Genomic DNA, 18119 nt, shown 5'->3' with positions numbered 1-18119 from the left:
GAAAGTTAACCGCTCTCGAGAGTGTGGGGGCCCAATTCTCACCCTCGGGAAACGCTGTACCACCACCACCAGCAAACGGTCCTGGTGGTCCGACTTTGAAGTCATTCCCCTCTGCACTCCTTCGTACACGCACACCTCACCCCATCGTGTTGCGGCAGTGCGGCACAGTTAGAGGACGCGCATAAATCGTTCGCTTTCATTGTTTCGGTACACCGGCACGACAACAACAATAATCATTTATTCTCCGAATAAAGCGTCAGGGTGCGGGATCCTTTGACCTACTCTCCGTCACCTGCCCCACCTCCCACGCCAAGTGGAGGAAACACAGTGAAGTTGGAGAGCGAAGGAAAATAAAGGGAAAAGTCATGTGCCAGCAGTCGGCTATTTTTTATTTGTACAAACGAAACAGCCAGTCAACGCTACCCGGCACGGCCCGTCTCCCGCGCCCGCGGAGTGGAAGTAAATGACACGAGAAGAAGGAAAAAGGGGCATAAAATAAGAATAATGAAGCGAGTGTTTTTCTCCGAGACGCTTTATCTATCTTCATTTTCGTTTCTGTCTTGGTTAGCGATTTTTCGGGCATTCGTGTGGGTAAGCCGCTGTTGTTTTCTCGGCGTGTGTCTGTGTGTTTCCACGATTCTTTGCATTTTTTGTTGTTGTGTGACATAGCAGCCTGCACAATACGCCTAGGTTGGATTTTCTTTCAACTAACCAAAGCACAAACAGCCTAAATAATAGGGCTGGCACCAACGTTGGACCACAAAAAAAAACACACACACACACAGACACACACACAAACACTTACAGAGTCGACTTGCATGAAATGCCAGCTTAGAATGGTGGTATGAACAAACGAATTCCAGCTGTCGTCTAGTACCGCGCCGAGCGATTTCAAGAGCAGCCGCCAGTTATGGTTCCGATCTGTGCGCGGAACGAGCGTCAGTCCGGGAAGCAGCTTGAGACAAATTTGCATTCCATTGAGTAAATTTTAATATTGAGCCAATTACGCACCATTTTGAGTTTCATACCGGGTGAGTGGTTTTCCATTCCGTTCCAGCCGGATCCTGCTCTGACACTCTTGCCACGCCACCGACGGTCCGCGCTGGTCTGCCTTTTGAGTGTGTACACTTGGCAAATCGCCCTCCTTGGTCGGCGTCAGTTGATTGGACAAAATAAAAAGGGCGGCTTTGAGCAAAAGATGGACCGCGAAACGTACTCGGTCCCTCTTTTTCTAGCGAACCGAACGACGAATCAATAGCGTACGGATGCACGCTAATTTGCCGATTTAGCCGTGGCGCGGCTGTTCAAATTATGCTTCTCGCTTGATTTGCTCTGCATTGCGAAGCGGTCGGAAATTCGAAAGAACACTGCAAGGCTAGCGAGCTGCTCTACGGATGGTGGAATAGTGCTTTATTTCTGCGAATAGTATTGTTTTAGTAGAAATGGGTGTTAATACAAGTATTCGAGAGGGCTTAGGCTGACTATTTTCAAGTTAAATTTCAACTGTGCCAGTTTCAAACTAAAATTCAAAACTAATATTATCTAAGCTGAGCATGGTTTGATCGCCATGAGCTACAATTCACTAGCACTAAGCTGTTTGCTGTGGATTTTCTGTTCAATTTCTCTTTGAAGTGCAACATACAATTTCCTGTAAACTTTGAACCATTTTTAGACTATAAAATATTCATTGGCACATGTCGTTTTCGACAGAAATTGTATGTGACTCCCATGGGTACGGGTCCATTTTAAAGCTGAGCATAAATTTTAATTACTACTCCTATGTTACCATTAACATGAAGCGATCACTTTTCTTAGTGCAAAGCCGCTCTTATTATTGCACCATTTCGACCACTAGCCCAAACTTTCCATATCAATTACGGGTCACATACAGTTATGAAGTCTCCTGGCTCTCTACTTTACACCCCCCAGGAGGGAATTTCAGGTGATGTAGCCACAGTGCCCACGTTCCTCCTTCCACAACCGCAGCTCATCAATGTTGCCTTCCACCATGGTTCGTCGATGTTTTCAAACGTGCCTCCTTTCAACTCACTCCACTCGAGCATTCGACCAACTTTGACAAACTTTTGCCATCGTAAAGCATCCATCTACGTTGCCCGATGGGCGGTGCTGTACGGTTCATGAGGCCAAGCACAGCTATGGACAAGGTTGGGCCAACAAAATTGTGGCAAAATATGTCCACCGTAAATTGAATCTGCGGTAAACGGTTGCGGGTGGAACAATTTATACGCTCGCAGGAAAAAGGAATAGGTTCGGGGGGTGACCAACAAAAAAAAAGATCTACATTAAATTACATTCCTCTCGCTGTACCTTTGGGTGCTGCTGGTGCAGAACTCTCAAATAAGTGAAGCGTTCCACCGAGCCACCGATAAAGGGTGGGAGAGAGAGTGAAGAGAGAAAACGACAGGCGATTTCTGTCCGACAGATTCTGGTACCACATGTTGGAGGCGTGAAAAATGGTTTCCCTCTCTCATGGCAGCTGGTGGCCGGATGTGCCTCAAATGAAAATCTTGTTATGGTGCGAGATCTTTTTCGCTGACGGTGGGCTCGCGGCCGAACGAGTTGAGATGCGCTCTGTCATCATATTTGCTGCAGTCGACCAAGCGCCACCGGTTGATGGCAGAGTAAAACTAAAACTGACATCGTAATACGTTCATCGTGGGGTAGATTTTTGACCCCATTCTCCTTCAACGGGCACGGCCTCTAGCGCTTCGTGGGTTGGTTGGCAGAGGAGGGCGAAACATTACTTAACTTGCACATGAAAAGTTTCACTTGCACACGAATTTTCTATTTTTCACCCGGCAATGTTCAGCATTGCTGAGCACAATATTGCCCCGCTGGGAGCCAACCAGCAAGCCTGCCGAGTAGAATAACGCTCAAATCCTTCTTGGCGCTCCAATTATGCACAGCCTTGGGCCGGGTGCGTCTAGCTCAAGGAGAGATGCTAGCTTATGGGCATTGAAAGGCAGGCAGCAACGTCGCAAGCAGTACGCTGGCAGCACACGTTTGCCACTTTTAATTTATCACCTGCCGTCAACATCTCAACGAGCATGTGGGTCACGGCGTACTGGTCCCAGACAAACAGAAAGTGATAATGGAAGGAAATTCATTCCGCACATTGAATTACATGAGGGCCCTGATGCAGCTTTGCACCTTGATTGTGCACACCATTCGGTGTTGCAGGAATGTTAGCGTAGTGCACTTCAAACGAGTCGCGTAAGAACTGCTTGCCCTTGCACTTCATAATCAATTTCATTTCGGATAGTGGAAAAGCATGAGCACTTAAGGAATGTGCCATTTAAACGCGACCCTTCGGGGCCTAACGGCTTGGCACATGAAATTATAATAATAAGAAAAAGAGAATAATTTAATATAATAAAATATTTTATAGCTGATATGTTTTATTTTCTTTGCCATATAAATTATTTTTTTTCAATATATAAATAATTTCTTTAAAAACATCGTAGGAAATGGAATTATAGTGAGGAACATATGTTTTGTGCATTTAATAAAGTTTTTTGAATAATATTTATTCATATTTCAACATATTGCAATCAAATTAAATGTTTTTACCATAATTACTATGCATTGCATTTGATTTATTCAAGTTCGACGCATTTATGCCACATTTATGTCCCAGGCATATTTTTACAGTGGTTGTAGTCATACAGGGTTTTCCACGATGTATTTATTGGTTTCCATAAGTGTTTGGTTGGTTCCCATATTGTTTTTGGTGTGTTCCCACGATTTATTGGTTAGCTCCCAGCATTTTATGGTTCAATTGTATTGATATCTAATCAGATGATATCAATAAATTATGGGAAAGAGCCAAAAATCTATGAGATACGATGAATAAATCGTGAGACGAGCCCAAAAAAATATGGGAACCGACCAATAAATCGTGGGCAACCCTGTAAAATCAGCAAAAAAAGTCCATTTCACAGTCCAGTCCAAAAAAAATATTTTAATCAGCTAAAAACAATGAATTATATCAATCGTCAAATTTTACCAAACAAAAGACAAAATTTCACATATTTAACGGATTCAATAACACCCTTTAAGGTGTGCGATGACTACGACGTATAGGGCTATGTTCAATATGTTTATTAATCAAAATTTATTTACGATTTATTTATTGTTGGCACGATATCAGCCTCGTGTAGATTAACATAACGAATGTTTATAAAAAACGAATGTTTGAGGTGTAGCAATAGTATATAAGAATAGTATATAATTTTGTTGAGCCATACGGCGAAAAATTCTAATTAATAACCATAAACAAAACAAAGAGCTGGCAAGGACAGCTCGAATATTTTACTAGAAAAAACACCAGATGCCACTGTTTGGAAGATAAGGACAAAAGGATATCCCCAAAGGCGAGACAACAAGTACTGGCGTACTGGAAATATGTCCAATTAGAGAAAAGTGGTCACAAAACGGGGTCATGCGGGGTCAAGAATGATCAGCTGATCGAGAATAGGCGCCATCGGGAAAGTTAGTAGCAAAAGTTAAGCGAGAGAAAACAGACTAATTTTTAAACTGTGCAACAAACATTACTTACGCACAAAACGATTTCTAAGAAAATCTACTCAACAAATTGTTACCAGGCGTAACATAGGCTGTATTTTCAAATTTCTAGTAACATACAGTTAGTTTTCAATGAAATGTACACTACACTAAGAGTTTTTCGTCAAAATCAGTAAACCGAACGCGATAACATTGTATTACAATTCCAGCTTCATCCGAATAAAACTACAAATGTAATGAACACGAACACGATAACCATCGACACGCTAGAGATTCCCTTAATGTTGTTGTAGGGTTTGCTGTTACACCAAAGCACTGTTACTAGCCAACACTGTAGTTAATGCATTGCCTGACCACCGTGTGCGGGTAAAACGAGCGTGAATAATCATTCTAGCAGGTTCGTTAAATCGTGAAAACTCGGCTACAAAAACAGTGCACGCCATAAAACAGGAAGCAATAGTGCCCGATGGAATAAATTACAGCTTGGGGAAAACTTTTCCCCTGAAGCTCCTGCCACGACGGGGTACTGGAACTGGAAGGCGTGTAATTGTAGCAATACGAGCGAACTGTTTCCACTGACCACTGCCAGAGGTAACTAGCAGAAGCCGTTACTATCACCCACCGCGGTGCACAACATGCACAATGCAGAATTCAATCTCGGAAACAGTCTGCCCCACTGGCTACAATGAGCGATGGGTGTATGTTTTGTTAGCCAACTTTCCTTGTTTGAACACACGCCGTACAAAGTGTGTGTGTGAGTGTATTTTGGGGTTTTTGTCGTGTTTTAATCCCACGCTGAGTTTTGATGTGCAGCAGTTCCGTGTATAATGCACAACGTTGCTGGCCGGTACTAGGCAAAGTTCTCTCATACTTTCTCGCAAAGGCGGCGAATCGTTTACAGTGCTTCAAAAATTATATCTCCCGGTTGTTTAATCTTCCGCTTTCCAGCATATCGAAGCGAGCAGGCAAACAGTAAATGCTTGTTTAAGTACGGTACGGTTTTGCTTTTGCTCTGCGTCGCCATTGTTACTAGCAAATGTAAATGTTGTTGCTCTGCACCGGCACCCAGCTGCCCATTTCCACGCTCATCTCAACGGCTTATCCAACACCTTATGGTTGTGCGATCAGTCGGGAAGCTTATCCGTCCTCGCCCCTTGCGTTGCTCCTTTGCAACCCCGGCTTACCTCGACCCTATTTGCTTATCGGAAGTCATGTCGTAATAAATGTTTACTTGCCCTTTTTTATCGCTCATTCCGTTTGTTTTGCTCGTGTTCGGCGCACCGTCCGTACGAGGTGAACAATTTTCCATTCCATTTCCCTGAACGTAGCAAACCTAAAACCTCTGCTTTCACCAACAAGCCCACACGCTCGGGACGGTCTCTTAATCTTCCAAGAACGTTCCTTCGTTTAACGATGCGTCCTTCACAATGTGTGCGCCCCTCAGTGTCATTGTGTCCGGCACCGAGCACGACCTTCGGCACATAAAAAAGCGTATCGACAAGTTTATGATTTACTGATACGGATCCTGTTCCTGTTCGCAACTGTTAAGCTGCTGGTCCGTCACCAACCACTACCACTACCAACTGCTCGTCTCGGTATCATCTCTACAACCAAACATGTCGCACACGACTCGAAGTACACGACGGTTCATGCCCCGCCGTCCAGCCCCTGTGCGCGTCATGCGAAGTGATGACATAAAAATAGCCAGCCAATGAAACTCGATACATATGACCACACCGTCACTGACAGCATCCCCTCAGCACCCCTCGGGAAGAGAGTCTCGGTGGCTCAATCGTAAAGAAGCTAGCATTTATGACTACATCACTTTGGTCTTGGGAGCTCGATCCATCTCGATATTGCTCGTTCATTGCCGCTGCCACGAGCGAGCTGCACGGAGCGCGGAAGGCAAACCGTACACGCCGAGCAGGTTGGCGTGATTCGGCTCATTCCTAAGCGTTTGCATTATCGAGCACGACCGATACACATAAAATCGCAATAAATATCGGTCCAGGGCTCAGGGCAGACTCGCCCACAACACAACAACCCGTGTTGCTCCACCGCTGCCAGTACCTGAGCGCTGAGTAAAGTTTAGCGAAGGATTTAACCTAGACGCAAACATTGCTTATCCTGCGATAGACGACAATATTGTACTTCAATCCTCCTACGCCTCTTGCTTTCCGCTCTCGGTCTTCGCTCCTTTTCTTTATCTCTGTGTTTCTACTAGCGGAAGCGTCTTGCTGGCCGTAAAAGAAGTGTGCCATAAAAGTACGCACGTCCAGTTCAACCCTTTTTTCTGCCTATCCACGGTGCCATTGACCACCAGATAGCATCAAAAGGATGCCCGTTCGATCGATCGATCGAGAAAAGAAAACCCGTGAATCGGTCCAAATGGGACCGATAAATCTCGGAACTCACTGTCATGCGGCCGGGGAGCTCGGCCCGGTCGTTTGCCTTTATTATTCATACCGAACTCGTCCATTATTTCTGGCCCCGGGCCTCGGAAATCGGAAAACCCGCCAGCCCATTTGCCCTCCCGGGTACACTAAAGCAGTGCTGTGTATTGGCAGCGAACAGGTCGCCCGTTCCGTTTGAAGTTTGATTAGGTTTCTGAATACCGTGCCGAGGCGTACGCGATGAGGGTTACAGGTAGTTTAGTGTGTTATTTTCTCTGTTTTATTAGACCACCGCCACAGATACCCGCCAGATTTTAAAATGGCTTCGAGCCATCGATGGTCGGTCTATCAAATATAGAAACCATTTGCTGATACAGTCGATACCATTTTTCCGCTCTCGTTCTCTGCAGGTCTACACATCGCACGAAGAATCACGAACCACCACGGACAATCTGATCTCCAGCAGTCTCACCTTACGGCTACACCTGCAAAGCTCGCACTTCGGTACGGGGCTGATGCCGGGACTAGGCGGTGCGTCCGGATCCGGTGGCGCACTGTTGCTGCGATGTACCGCCACTATAGGGAAGCTGTACGAGCGCTACACCGAGCTGGAGCTGGGCGTGCCCCAGCGGGATCCAATACCGGCCAGAGGTACGTATTGAAAACCTGCTCCCCCCTCCCAGGCCTCGTACATTTTGCCGTGTGGGTTTGAAGTGTGTAAACAGCACTCCCGAACGATGGTCCCAGGATGATTAACCCACCGCGGTGCGTTTATCGTCGGTGGGAATATGCGAGAGAGGGCAATTTACAGCCGCTCTGGGCTGCAGGTTGGATCTTCTTCACGCCATGCGCCATGTGTGAAGCAGTACTGGAATAAGGTGACTGTTGAAGCATGACTTTGATCTGTTATTTTCAAACTGGGCATCCATCGAACTACAAACGCCATTCGATTGTAGAGGGATGGTGCCGGATGTTGGCTAGGTGTCTATTAATATGAATACCAGCAGCGGTAGAGGATATTTAAGATCTTTAACAGGCGTTAGGTTTTTTTTCTTTTGGAAATGTTTTCTATCATATGTACAGAGAGCCCAACAATTATACGCAGCAATTACTCAACCATACAGACAAAACCCTATTTTTAAATCAACTCGCCCAACCAACTTCAACTCGCTCAACCAATCGAAACATTACATCAGAAAAGTAAAGATCAAAATAAACAATGTGTAAAAAACCAGTGAGAAACATTTTCTTCCGTTTCAACATTGTCACCGTTCTTGGAGCTTAATTCACAAAACAATAATAACCTTCCTCCCGTCGTACAGTACAGTGCAGAATAGCAATGGTATCATGAGATGGCAAATCAAGAAAACTCAATCAGAAGCGAGCACCGAATTCGAAGGGCACAATCTCCGGCTTTGATTAATGGCCCTGGCACCATTACGAAGCTATCGCTTCGTTACCATCCCTCCATCGCACGCTGGACACCCAAACAGAATAGGAGAGGAACGGGCTTGATCTGGTCACAAGCCTCAAGAGTATAGTAATCTATTGGTTGTGCTAGTGTTTCACCAGCGGCCACCAGTGGATCGAAATTGGGCCCGAAAGCTAATCAACAGATGTTTTTCCGGTCACTTTTAGGTGTGCCTCGTGACTGTGGACTTTCCCGCTTTCAAGAATGTTTTCCTTCTTCCCTTTACCCCGGTTCGATGCGAGCCGTGTGATACCATCACACCGATCAAATGCTTAAGATGCTGCCAGTCTCCTTACCAGATCCAGTGCAGCAAAATTGATTTATCATTCTGCCACGCTGGAATGTGACCTCTAGCTCTCACCCGCCACGACTCGGCCGGACCGGAAGGATGATCAAACGGACATTTGGGGCCAATTCGAGAGGATTAGATTAGTTCCGGATGAGCAGGGCTTGGGCTATAGGGCAGAGCAGGAGTGTCCTCAGCGCAAGACACCAGCGTCGTTTGGCATGGAAAGGGCGAAAAAGAATTCAACCTCATCATTTGGGGCCGACCGGAAAAGGCGACCCCTTCGCTGCGATGATATGCATGCGTGTGTCGCCATCCTGCTGCTGGAAAAGGGAGAAAAAAGAAAGAATAAAAATAAAGAAGCAATGGGAGTAAATTCACCATAATCTTCACGCTCGCCCGGTTTTCGCAGAGCAAACCATCCTACGCCCAATTTATACGCACTGAATCGACGGACGCACTCACATTCTCTTAATCAACTGAATAACGCTTTTCCGACAATCTGATTAGGATGATTTGGCGCTTCGTCGAATGTTGGTCGGCTAGTGTTTTCCTTTTATTTCCCATTCCCCCGAATCCCGGGCTACACACCGACCTCAAAGGCCTCGGTGATGGGAACGGCAGCAGCTAATGGAACTTTTTTGTTGTTGTTGTTGCACCCTCTCCATTTGTTTGACATTCTCTGCTCCAAGAAATGCGCATTGTTCTATTGGGGAGGGAGGCCAACCAAGACTCTTGAATCCCTTGGATCTTGGAATCAGTCAATGGAAAAGTATTTTTACGCCCGTTTTGCACGGGACTATGGCACTTGTCATGCCGTTTTCCAAAAAATAAACCTTTTTTTGTGGGTTTTTTTTTTTTGTGAATAGAGATTTGTTTTTGTGTTGGTTATTTTGTATTATGTTTTGTTTTTCTTCTTCAATGAGCTTTAGCCATGTTCGCTTTTATTGTGCTGTCCAATCGAACGGATGTTGAAAAAATGCTAAATTTAAATCAAAGCCAATTCAGGGTCATGCTACGCCGATAGAAAGCCATTGTGGCGTGATAATTCTTTTTTATCTAAATTTTAAGAAACCATTCTAATCCGTTCCTAACCAAAAATGATAAAGAGATCAATGGATGAGCTTCAAAAAGCTACGATCTGATAAATTTCTCGAAAAAAAAACGCTCATCTATGAAAAGCTTGACTCCAAGAACAACAATAACAACAAAAAAACAAAGGAAAAAGGACAACACAAAGGCCACCAATCGAGAGCGTCTGAATCCTTTTTATCTTCCTTTCATCTAAGAAAAGTGCTCGTTTGTGTGTGCGAATATGTGAGCAGGGAATCACAGCGATAAAAGCGCTTGGATGGTTTGTTAAGAAAATGACATGAAAGGGTTTTAATTGATTAATTGAACCGCAACCCAATCATCTTGGACGAGTGGTTTCAGCAGTCAACGACAGGTAAAGGCAATGCATTTTAATTTTTCTGTTTCTTCAAAATCAAAATGTTGTTTTCCTCCAAATCTTCTTAGTGGTGAATGAAGATGAGGTGCTGATCCATAAGGCAAACCTGGCCATTAAGAGAAAGCAGTTCACGGCTATGCTGATGATTAAATGAGCGATAAACAATGATTAAATAGATGCTTTAGTACATTAGTTTAAAGGAATATCCATCTGCAGGGGGAAGATTTAACAAATAATTTATAACTAGTTCACATCACATCAATAATAACATAAAAATCATTCAAATTTAATATTTAAAAATGTAAACAAACGTCCATGCTAAAACACATACAGTACATACACATGCATTGTGTACACGTAATAGGTTTATATGTTTCAAACCTGCACAGAAAACTTTTTTTACTGAACTACAGTAAAATTTTACTGAATTTTTTTCAACTGAAGTTTCAGTAATCCTTTCAGTAAAAAGAATGTTTACTGAATCATTCAGTAATGTCCGGTGCTCACCAAAATGACAGCTCGTTTACTGAAATCCCAGTAAAGCCATTCTCATATTACTGATTTTTCAGTAGTTGGTAGCGATTGAAAAATGACGAAATACTTCTTTTAAATAGAGTTTTTATTGATGTGCAGATATTGCCAGTCGCTCAGTTCATATTCATACATATGTCGTGTTGTTTTATACAGTTTTTATGCGCAATTTCAGCAAGCACAGTGGATTGTAGCAAACTTTTTACACACCAACACGGCTGCCAATTATTTTAAATAAATCCCGTAAGCCGAAATATCATCTTAAATTTCACGAGGGTGCCTGTAAGCGCCTACAAAATCAACTTTTTGCACGTCACGAGCAAGTAGGTATCGCATTGTTTTGTTTTGATGTTCTGACTTACAGGTCGATTTGACAGAATGAATTGCTGCATTTTCAGTAATTTGTTTTACTGATATCCAGTGAAACGATTAATTTGACACTTATTTTACTGATTTTCAGTAAAATGCGTATTACTGAAATGAATCCAGCAAATTGTTTTGCTGAAAGTCAATAAAAACATGACATTCATGCTGAAAATCAGTAAAATATTCTATTACTGAACCGTTTCAGTAAAAAAACTTTACTGAAGCAGGATGAGAAAATTTGCTGTGTGTATATTTGATGTTATAATTGATTGTAAAGCATTGCAAATATTATTGAGCGCTATTTTAAATATTTTGCTCTCAATTTTTAGAATAAAAAGAGACAAATTACGTAAACAAACTAGAAAGGTATTCACAGCACAGGTTTGTATCGAACATCACAGACAGACGGCCTCAGCACAATTTTTCGAACAAAAAAATTCGATCAATCCGGCTGTCATTTTGGTGTCATTTGACACTCATTTCGCCGCCAAGGTGTTCATTTTACTGGTCTTTTTGAAAACTGGTATACCAATACACTCACGAGCAAAATGAACTATGCTACAAAAATTCGATCGTTTTGCTTTGTATGGGGAAAAATCAACGACGCATTGAGCTGCGGAAATTATCGAATATCAGAAAAATGCCATAAATCAAGGTTAATGGTTTCGATAAACGTTTTGTAAAAGCAAGTTGGTAAATGTTTTGGTCCTTTTTCAATATTTTGGGTGATAAAAAATCATTTATTAAATACAAAAAAATAGTTTAGCTACACTAAATACTGAACTCGATAGGAATCGACTTCATGTGGGAGTATGAAAGAAATAGTTATACTGTCAGTTTTACGTGAGCGCCTATCGAATTTTTTCAATCGAAAAATTGTGCTGAGGCCGATACTGTCAGTTTTACGTGAGCGCCTATTGAGTTTTTTCGATCGAAAAATTGTGCTGAGGCCGGACCGTCGTGCCGTCGTGTTCGATTTTTACCAGAGCGTAGTCTTACTCCAAATATTTTGAAAAGTCAATACCAAATATGAAAGAAACAATATTGTATTGACGGGATGCATATCTTTCTTCTTTCTTCTAAAGAGGATTTGACAAACATGTAAATGATAAGAGAATGTAATGAAATTCATGCAGTAATTTAATAGTACATTGAATAAATAATGTTTATTGCGTAAAATATGGGAACTGCTTGAACATGTAAACTGTTTTGTATTGCAACAACACAATTGCTTTATCAAATTTTATGATATAGAAAAACTACAATTTTAATAATAAAATAAATAATTTCCCTAAGTGTCACAATATCAAGGCACAATGACCTATATCTACTTGAAACCATTCCCACCTCTCTAATTCATCCATTTGCATACTCTCCCATTACAGTCACCTCATCAGGCGGTGGACGGATATTGCCGAGCCCGGCAGGAAACATCGTCGGGTGCCGAAATCTGTGGATGCTTATTCTCATCACGCTGGCACTGGTGCTGCACAACAACCATCCCTCATTAGCCCAACTCAGTCGACCAATCGTCTCGCTCGGTGCGCTTCTTCGAAGATAGTTTGCCTACACCCGTATGCCGTGATGCAGTGTCCAGCCGGAACCGACGGCTAACACTACTACTACTGTGCTCCGTTAGTGCTAACAAGACCCATTGCGGCGGCAGCAGTAAGAGGCGTAGAATCCACAACCCCACTGGAACCCCCGAAATTGCCGTGGTGGGAAGGGAATGGCATAAAAAACTGACTACAGGATTTAACCGGATTGTCGTACATTTCGTTCCCCATCATTTGACGCGTTATGTGTTTTTCTTCCTTCTGTTCTCCTACCCAGCTGAACCACTGCATGTGCATGTGAGAGCATGGGGCAGTGACTATCCCTTGAATCCTTCCATCCCGGTCTATATCCCTTGCATATTCACACGTAATGTTAATGGTGTGTCATCTCGTCGATAGATCATGCGGTTTAGGAGAGCATATTTCTGCAGCTGGATGATGGGGGCAGACCGCAACCAGCACACTGCGTCTCGAACCGTAAAGCCAAAGCCAACAACGGTGATGTTTAGAATGACACTAATGATAATGATGATGATGATGAGGAGGAGGATGAGGAGGAGGAGGAGGAGGAGGAAGAGGAGAATGAGGATGGTGGATGATGAGTGTTTTGCAGAACTTTTCTCGCCGTACAGAGTGTCCCTTTTCGATTGAATCGTTCCAAATAGTTCCAAAGTCGATCAAAGATTCTGGTTTGATGCCTTTAATCCTAGGAATAGGTGACGTGTCTGGATAGGTGAGATCAGAGTTATACCTGGATTTCATCTTCGCTCTACTAAATTCAAGCGTCTACATCAATTTCTGTAGAACTCTAAATACAAACCTGCAATAACGATTTGTATAAAAGGTTGTGCTCTCTATCGCATTCTGTAATCGATCAGTTTACAAAACGCGAGCCTTTGATGTTCAAGAATGAAACTCTCACCCTATTGAAAGTAAATTAACTAAAGACACCTAAACATACAGAAATACATTGCAAGCGACGAATAGGAATCATTTAAACAAATTCTATGTAAATTCGATCTACACGCTTCACTCGTGCTTCTCATTTTATAATGAGTCGATCGAACCATATAAAACCCGTTCCTACCAGTAGAGTTGAAAATAAGGGTATTGCGAAAAAAGGAGAGGGGTGAAAGTTTCACTTATTCGTTTAACTTTACGATCCCTTTTTTGTCCTAGTCCTCGTTGATAAAACATATTCTAAATGGGTAAAAACTTCTTTTCACTGTTTAATTTCCCTTCATTCCAGTAAGTGTGTGTGTGTGTGGGTGTGTGTGAAAGAGAGTGCACGATAGCAACATCAAACCGAGTACCGAGCAAAAGGTAGCACGAGAGTGCATTCGGTCACGGTGCATCGTATCTGCGTTGCACCAATACCGAGCCCGTAACTATCATGATGCCAATCATGGTCTCTCTCAGTCCCGCGTTCCACCTCTGCAGTTGTACTTCACCGGTACTCTGCTACGCTACGTGCAACACAGCACAGCCAGCAAGGAGCAAATTGGGAGGGCGGCCTGCGAATAGGGAGCACGGCGGAACAGTCCTGGTGATGGCACGGTTCCGCAAGCGAAAATTTAATTGAAAATGAATAAATGAAGTTATGCTGCTTTGGTGCACTTTCGTTTGATGTGTCGATTTTTGTTTTCCACATTGCTGCTGTTGCAGCGGCGGTCCGTCCCGTCCCTGTACGCTTTCGTTCTGTTTGCTTCGCGAAGCAAGAAAAAAGCACGTGTTGAAAATGCGATGCCATAGTGGGAAACACTTATTCGAAAATGCCTGCAATAAACGGAACCATTTGGCGTCCCATTTTGCAGCGTAACCATATTGGCGGTAAATGAATAGGGGGAAGAGCAAAATTGGATCATGTTGGTCGTAAACTGATCATAATGATCTTTTACACGAGAGAGGAAGAAGAAGAAAAGTAACACATTTACACTTTTATCGTTCGAGGTGAGTTGTGGAAAGGACGCTCCTTGCTGCTTGTGCGCGAACTGCTATATGAAGAGGACACAAATTGAGTGCAATGGAAAACTCGCAACATGCAGTTTTTGTCTTTGAGCTCAACTCAATCAATCACACCAAAACTCTGATTTGCAAGCAAACAAAAACCATAGACAGCACACACAAAAAAGTGCATTGCACTTAAAAGTGATTTGAAATTTGTCAATAATCACGAAAAGGCCACCGTCATTCCTTCGCGCCGCAGCCCACGTGGAAAGGGGGAGAGAAGCTTATCGGTGATTTAAATCGAACATGCTTAAGGTCCAATTCAATCAAGAAAGGGTGGTGAGGCATCGAGGGGAAGAGAGCAACGGGAAAATGAAACACCTTCACCTCCTTCGCCAAACAACCTACGCCCCCCATCAACGATAGATTAATTGAATGCACTACTGTTTGGCATAGGAATGCGAGCGCCCGCCCCGGGGGGGAAAATGTTCCCAGCTCCAGCCAACCAAATGTGACTTGCAAATCAAAACCTTATGGCTTTAGCGCACCGTGCACCTGTGCACCCCTACTTGCTCCGCTCCCGTTTGCCATCGCAGTGTGCTTATTGGAAAACGGAATAAATTGATTAATTCTACGGGCGCGGGATGAAAATAAATCGTCCATCCTGCAGTCCACACTGTCGCTGATTGGGTCGCGTTGATCGATGGCTTTCGTTGGCTTGCTTTTTTTTGTTTGCCTTTGTAGCCGTGGTTGTTGTTGTTGTTAGCACTCTCTCTCTCTCTCTCCGCCCCACATTGATCACGGATTGAGCCTTGAGCATCCATTTCGATGTTTATGAAACTAATGATACTACTCAGCAGCATCATTTCCCCCATCCCCAGGTTCTCGCAGGAAAGCGGTGCAACAGGAAAGGCAATCACGCTGCTTCCGCTGTTACTGACGCTGCACCGCTGCAAGCAGCCTCCAATATAATTAATTTTAAATGTATTTATCAATCTCCTCGTTAAAACCCGCCCCGGTAACGGGGAATTGATCACACGAACACACACAGCGTGGGCTCGTACCGTGCGCATAGCTTATTTGATCGAATTTACTTTTTACACATTTCGGCAGAATCGGAATGAAATCATGCAACGTGAATCGGGACGCTTCGGGTGCAAAAACACTGATATACCTTCAAATGACACTAAAGTGCTGCAAAACACTCATGCTCATCGTCGAAAAATATATATTTAAAAAATCAGTAAAAAAAACATGAACATAAAGATTCAGCACTAGATGGTAAAACTGATGTGTAAATAGTTGTTATTTGATAAGAGCTTTCCGTTGACAAAGATCGGCAGATGAGGGCTAGAATACACGCCGCTATAATGAAAGAATCAAACACGCTCGAGCTGCATTCAGTCGGCAAAAGATCCCATCACAGTCCACGGCTATGCTTAGTTTCGAACTCATTCCAGCGCCCCGTCTTGGTTTGCTCCGCCAGCTTAACAGTGGAGCACAGATTGGCGTGTGTTTGCAGCCGAGTGAAAAACAAAATTGTTGTAGCAACTTCTAAACTATCGAATCCACAATCGAATCGAACATGATATACCCATGGTACAAGCGAACCGAACAGCTAGATGTATTAAAGTTTCTTTTGTATGATCGTGTGTTAGGGATACACCTCTGTGCATATGGAATTTCAACCGGATGCAGTCAACGTGTATGTAAGCGACAGATGAAGGATGGGAAACCCGATACGCAAAACAAACCCGAGAGCTACTAGAAGATTACCTAAGAAGAATCTAACTCTAAACGTTTTTCGATGTAATAAATTATTATGTATGGGAAAGGAAATGCGGAGAACAGGAAACATACATACATTTAATACAAAATGCCACATAGGAACAATGCCACGATGATGAAAGCGAAGCATTGGTAGGTAACAGTAAGCAACAGCTGCAACACTCTAAATAAGGTGCATGAGCGAAACACAGGCTAGAGGAAGTAAATCCCTGCCGTGGCATGTTGATAGAACAGTGTTTTGACAAAGCACCGTGCCAAGATGTGCAAAAGGTCAAATCATCCATCAAATCGATGCAGCCAATCAAGAGATACGAAAATCAAACCCCTTCACAAATAAACAAAAGAATCAGCAAAATATGAATAATTTAGGTGGCTTTTTTGTAAAATGATCGATACCGGAGTAGGTTCTCCGTACAGATGAAGGTGCTGTGCAGAGAGAAAGACGAAGAAGAGGAAAGTCAATGGAAGAAACAATGAAACAATCTAGGGCAAAAGTGTTTGCATAACATAATAAGGCAATGAGTAGGATGATGAAGAACTGAAAGTGTTTAAAAGTGAGCGTAAAACTATTGACGGATGAATATTTGAGACACATTTGCCGATCTTCAGTTGCAGTGGGACGGTGGGTGAAAACAGCCGCTACAAATAATTCTCTAGTGCGTTGGGTTGTGCAGGTGAATAGCAAAAGCAGGGTGCATTATATGATATTGGTTTAAATAAAATGAATCCGAACAAATCCTGGGTTGTGCATGGAACATTTTATGTTCGTTGAAAGAAATGTTTGCAATCTATGTTTTATGCACTTGATGACAAAAGACTATAGCTAGGCAAGCTTGATGGAGAAAAGGAGTAAGTATTAGTGTTGGCCGTTCCGGTCCGAACCTAGTAAAAAAGTTCCGTTCTTTATGCAGGCCGTTCCGTTCCGATCCTTTATACAAAATCGTTCCGTTCATTCATTCCGTTCTTTCCGTTCTTTTCGTTCATTTCGTTCCGTTCCGTTCATTCCGTTCCGTTCCGTTCATTTCGTTCTTTCCGTTCATTCCGTTCTTTCCGTTCATTCCGTTCCGTTCAATTCGTTCTTTCCGTTCACTCCGTTCCGGTCTTTGCCGCTTCAATATTGTCAGCAAGGTGCTATCGTTCGTGCGTTCCGTTCTTTGAAAAAACCGGCTTTTTCCGGCTGTTGCTTGCTGCATGCAAGATAACTGTTCACTCTTTCTCGCACACAGTATGTGTTGCCTGTGCACTCTCCCATGTTCACAGGAATGTTCATCGCACTTCGTGGCGTATCGTTTATAAAAATCGTGATAAGCGAAACCAAAAATGGTGTTGCATTTGGTATTATGGTGCAATTTGTAACATCTATTATACTTTTTATTATAATTTAGCTTATCTTAACTAGACAAATAATTATTATAAAATTTAAATCTGTACTCATATGGCAGAACGGGTTGGAAAACATGTATTATAATATGTGAGTATGAACAACGAAAAATAAAATGTATTTATTTATTATGCCACGATATCCACTTGATCTTGGCACTCGGCATGATTCCAATATTTAGCCATTCGATTCGATGCATTCTTTTCCATTCGACAACCGTTTGAGTGCCGTGATGTTGTAAACGATTTATGTGAAAAAAAAAACTATTTGTTTCAAATAGTAAGTGAAATTCAAATAATTAGTCAATCTCGTGATACAATCGTCAACTCGTACCACTCAATAACATCGGCATGGGTAAAAGCCTCGAATGGATCGTGCCCCCATACGCTGGGATGATTATCCTGC

At 42.9% G+C, this 18119-nt stretch overlaps 1 protein-coding gene across 5 annotated transcripts in view; it reads left to right on the top strand.

The window, feature by feature from the left end:
* Positions 1–16519, top strand: part of LOC121588746 — a 145228-nt gene extending 128709 nt beyond the window's left edge. For all 5 annotated transcript variants that reach the window (XM_041907050.1, XM_041907047.1, XM_041907049.1 and 2 more), the window contains 2 exons: positions 7349–7589; positions 12428–16519. In XM_041907050.1, the coding sequence (XP_041762984.1) occupies positions 7349–7589; positions 12428–12603 (417 nt within the window). In that variant the 3' untranslated portion in view covers positions 12604–16519. The remainder of the gene's footprint in view (positions 1–7348; positions 7590–12427) is intronic.
* Positions 16520–18119: the final 1600 nt, after the last annotated feature.

The sequence above is a fragment of the Anopheles merus genome, chromosome 2R (genome assembly GCF_017562075.2).
Source record: "Anopheles merus strain MAF chromosome 2R, AmerM5.1, whole genome shotgun sequence".
NCBI classification, from domain to species: Eukaryota; Metazoa; Arthropoda; class Insecta; order Diptera; family Culicidae; genus Anopheles; species Anopheles merus.
Note: the sequence above shows the minus strand (reverse complement) of the source record. Positions and strands in the feature narration are given on the sequence as shown.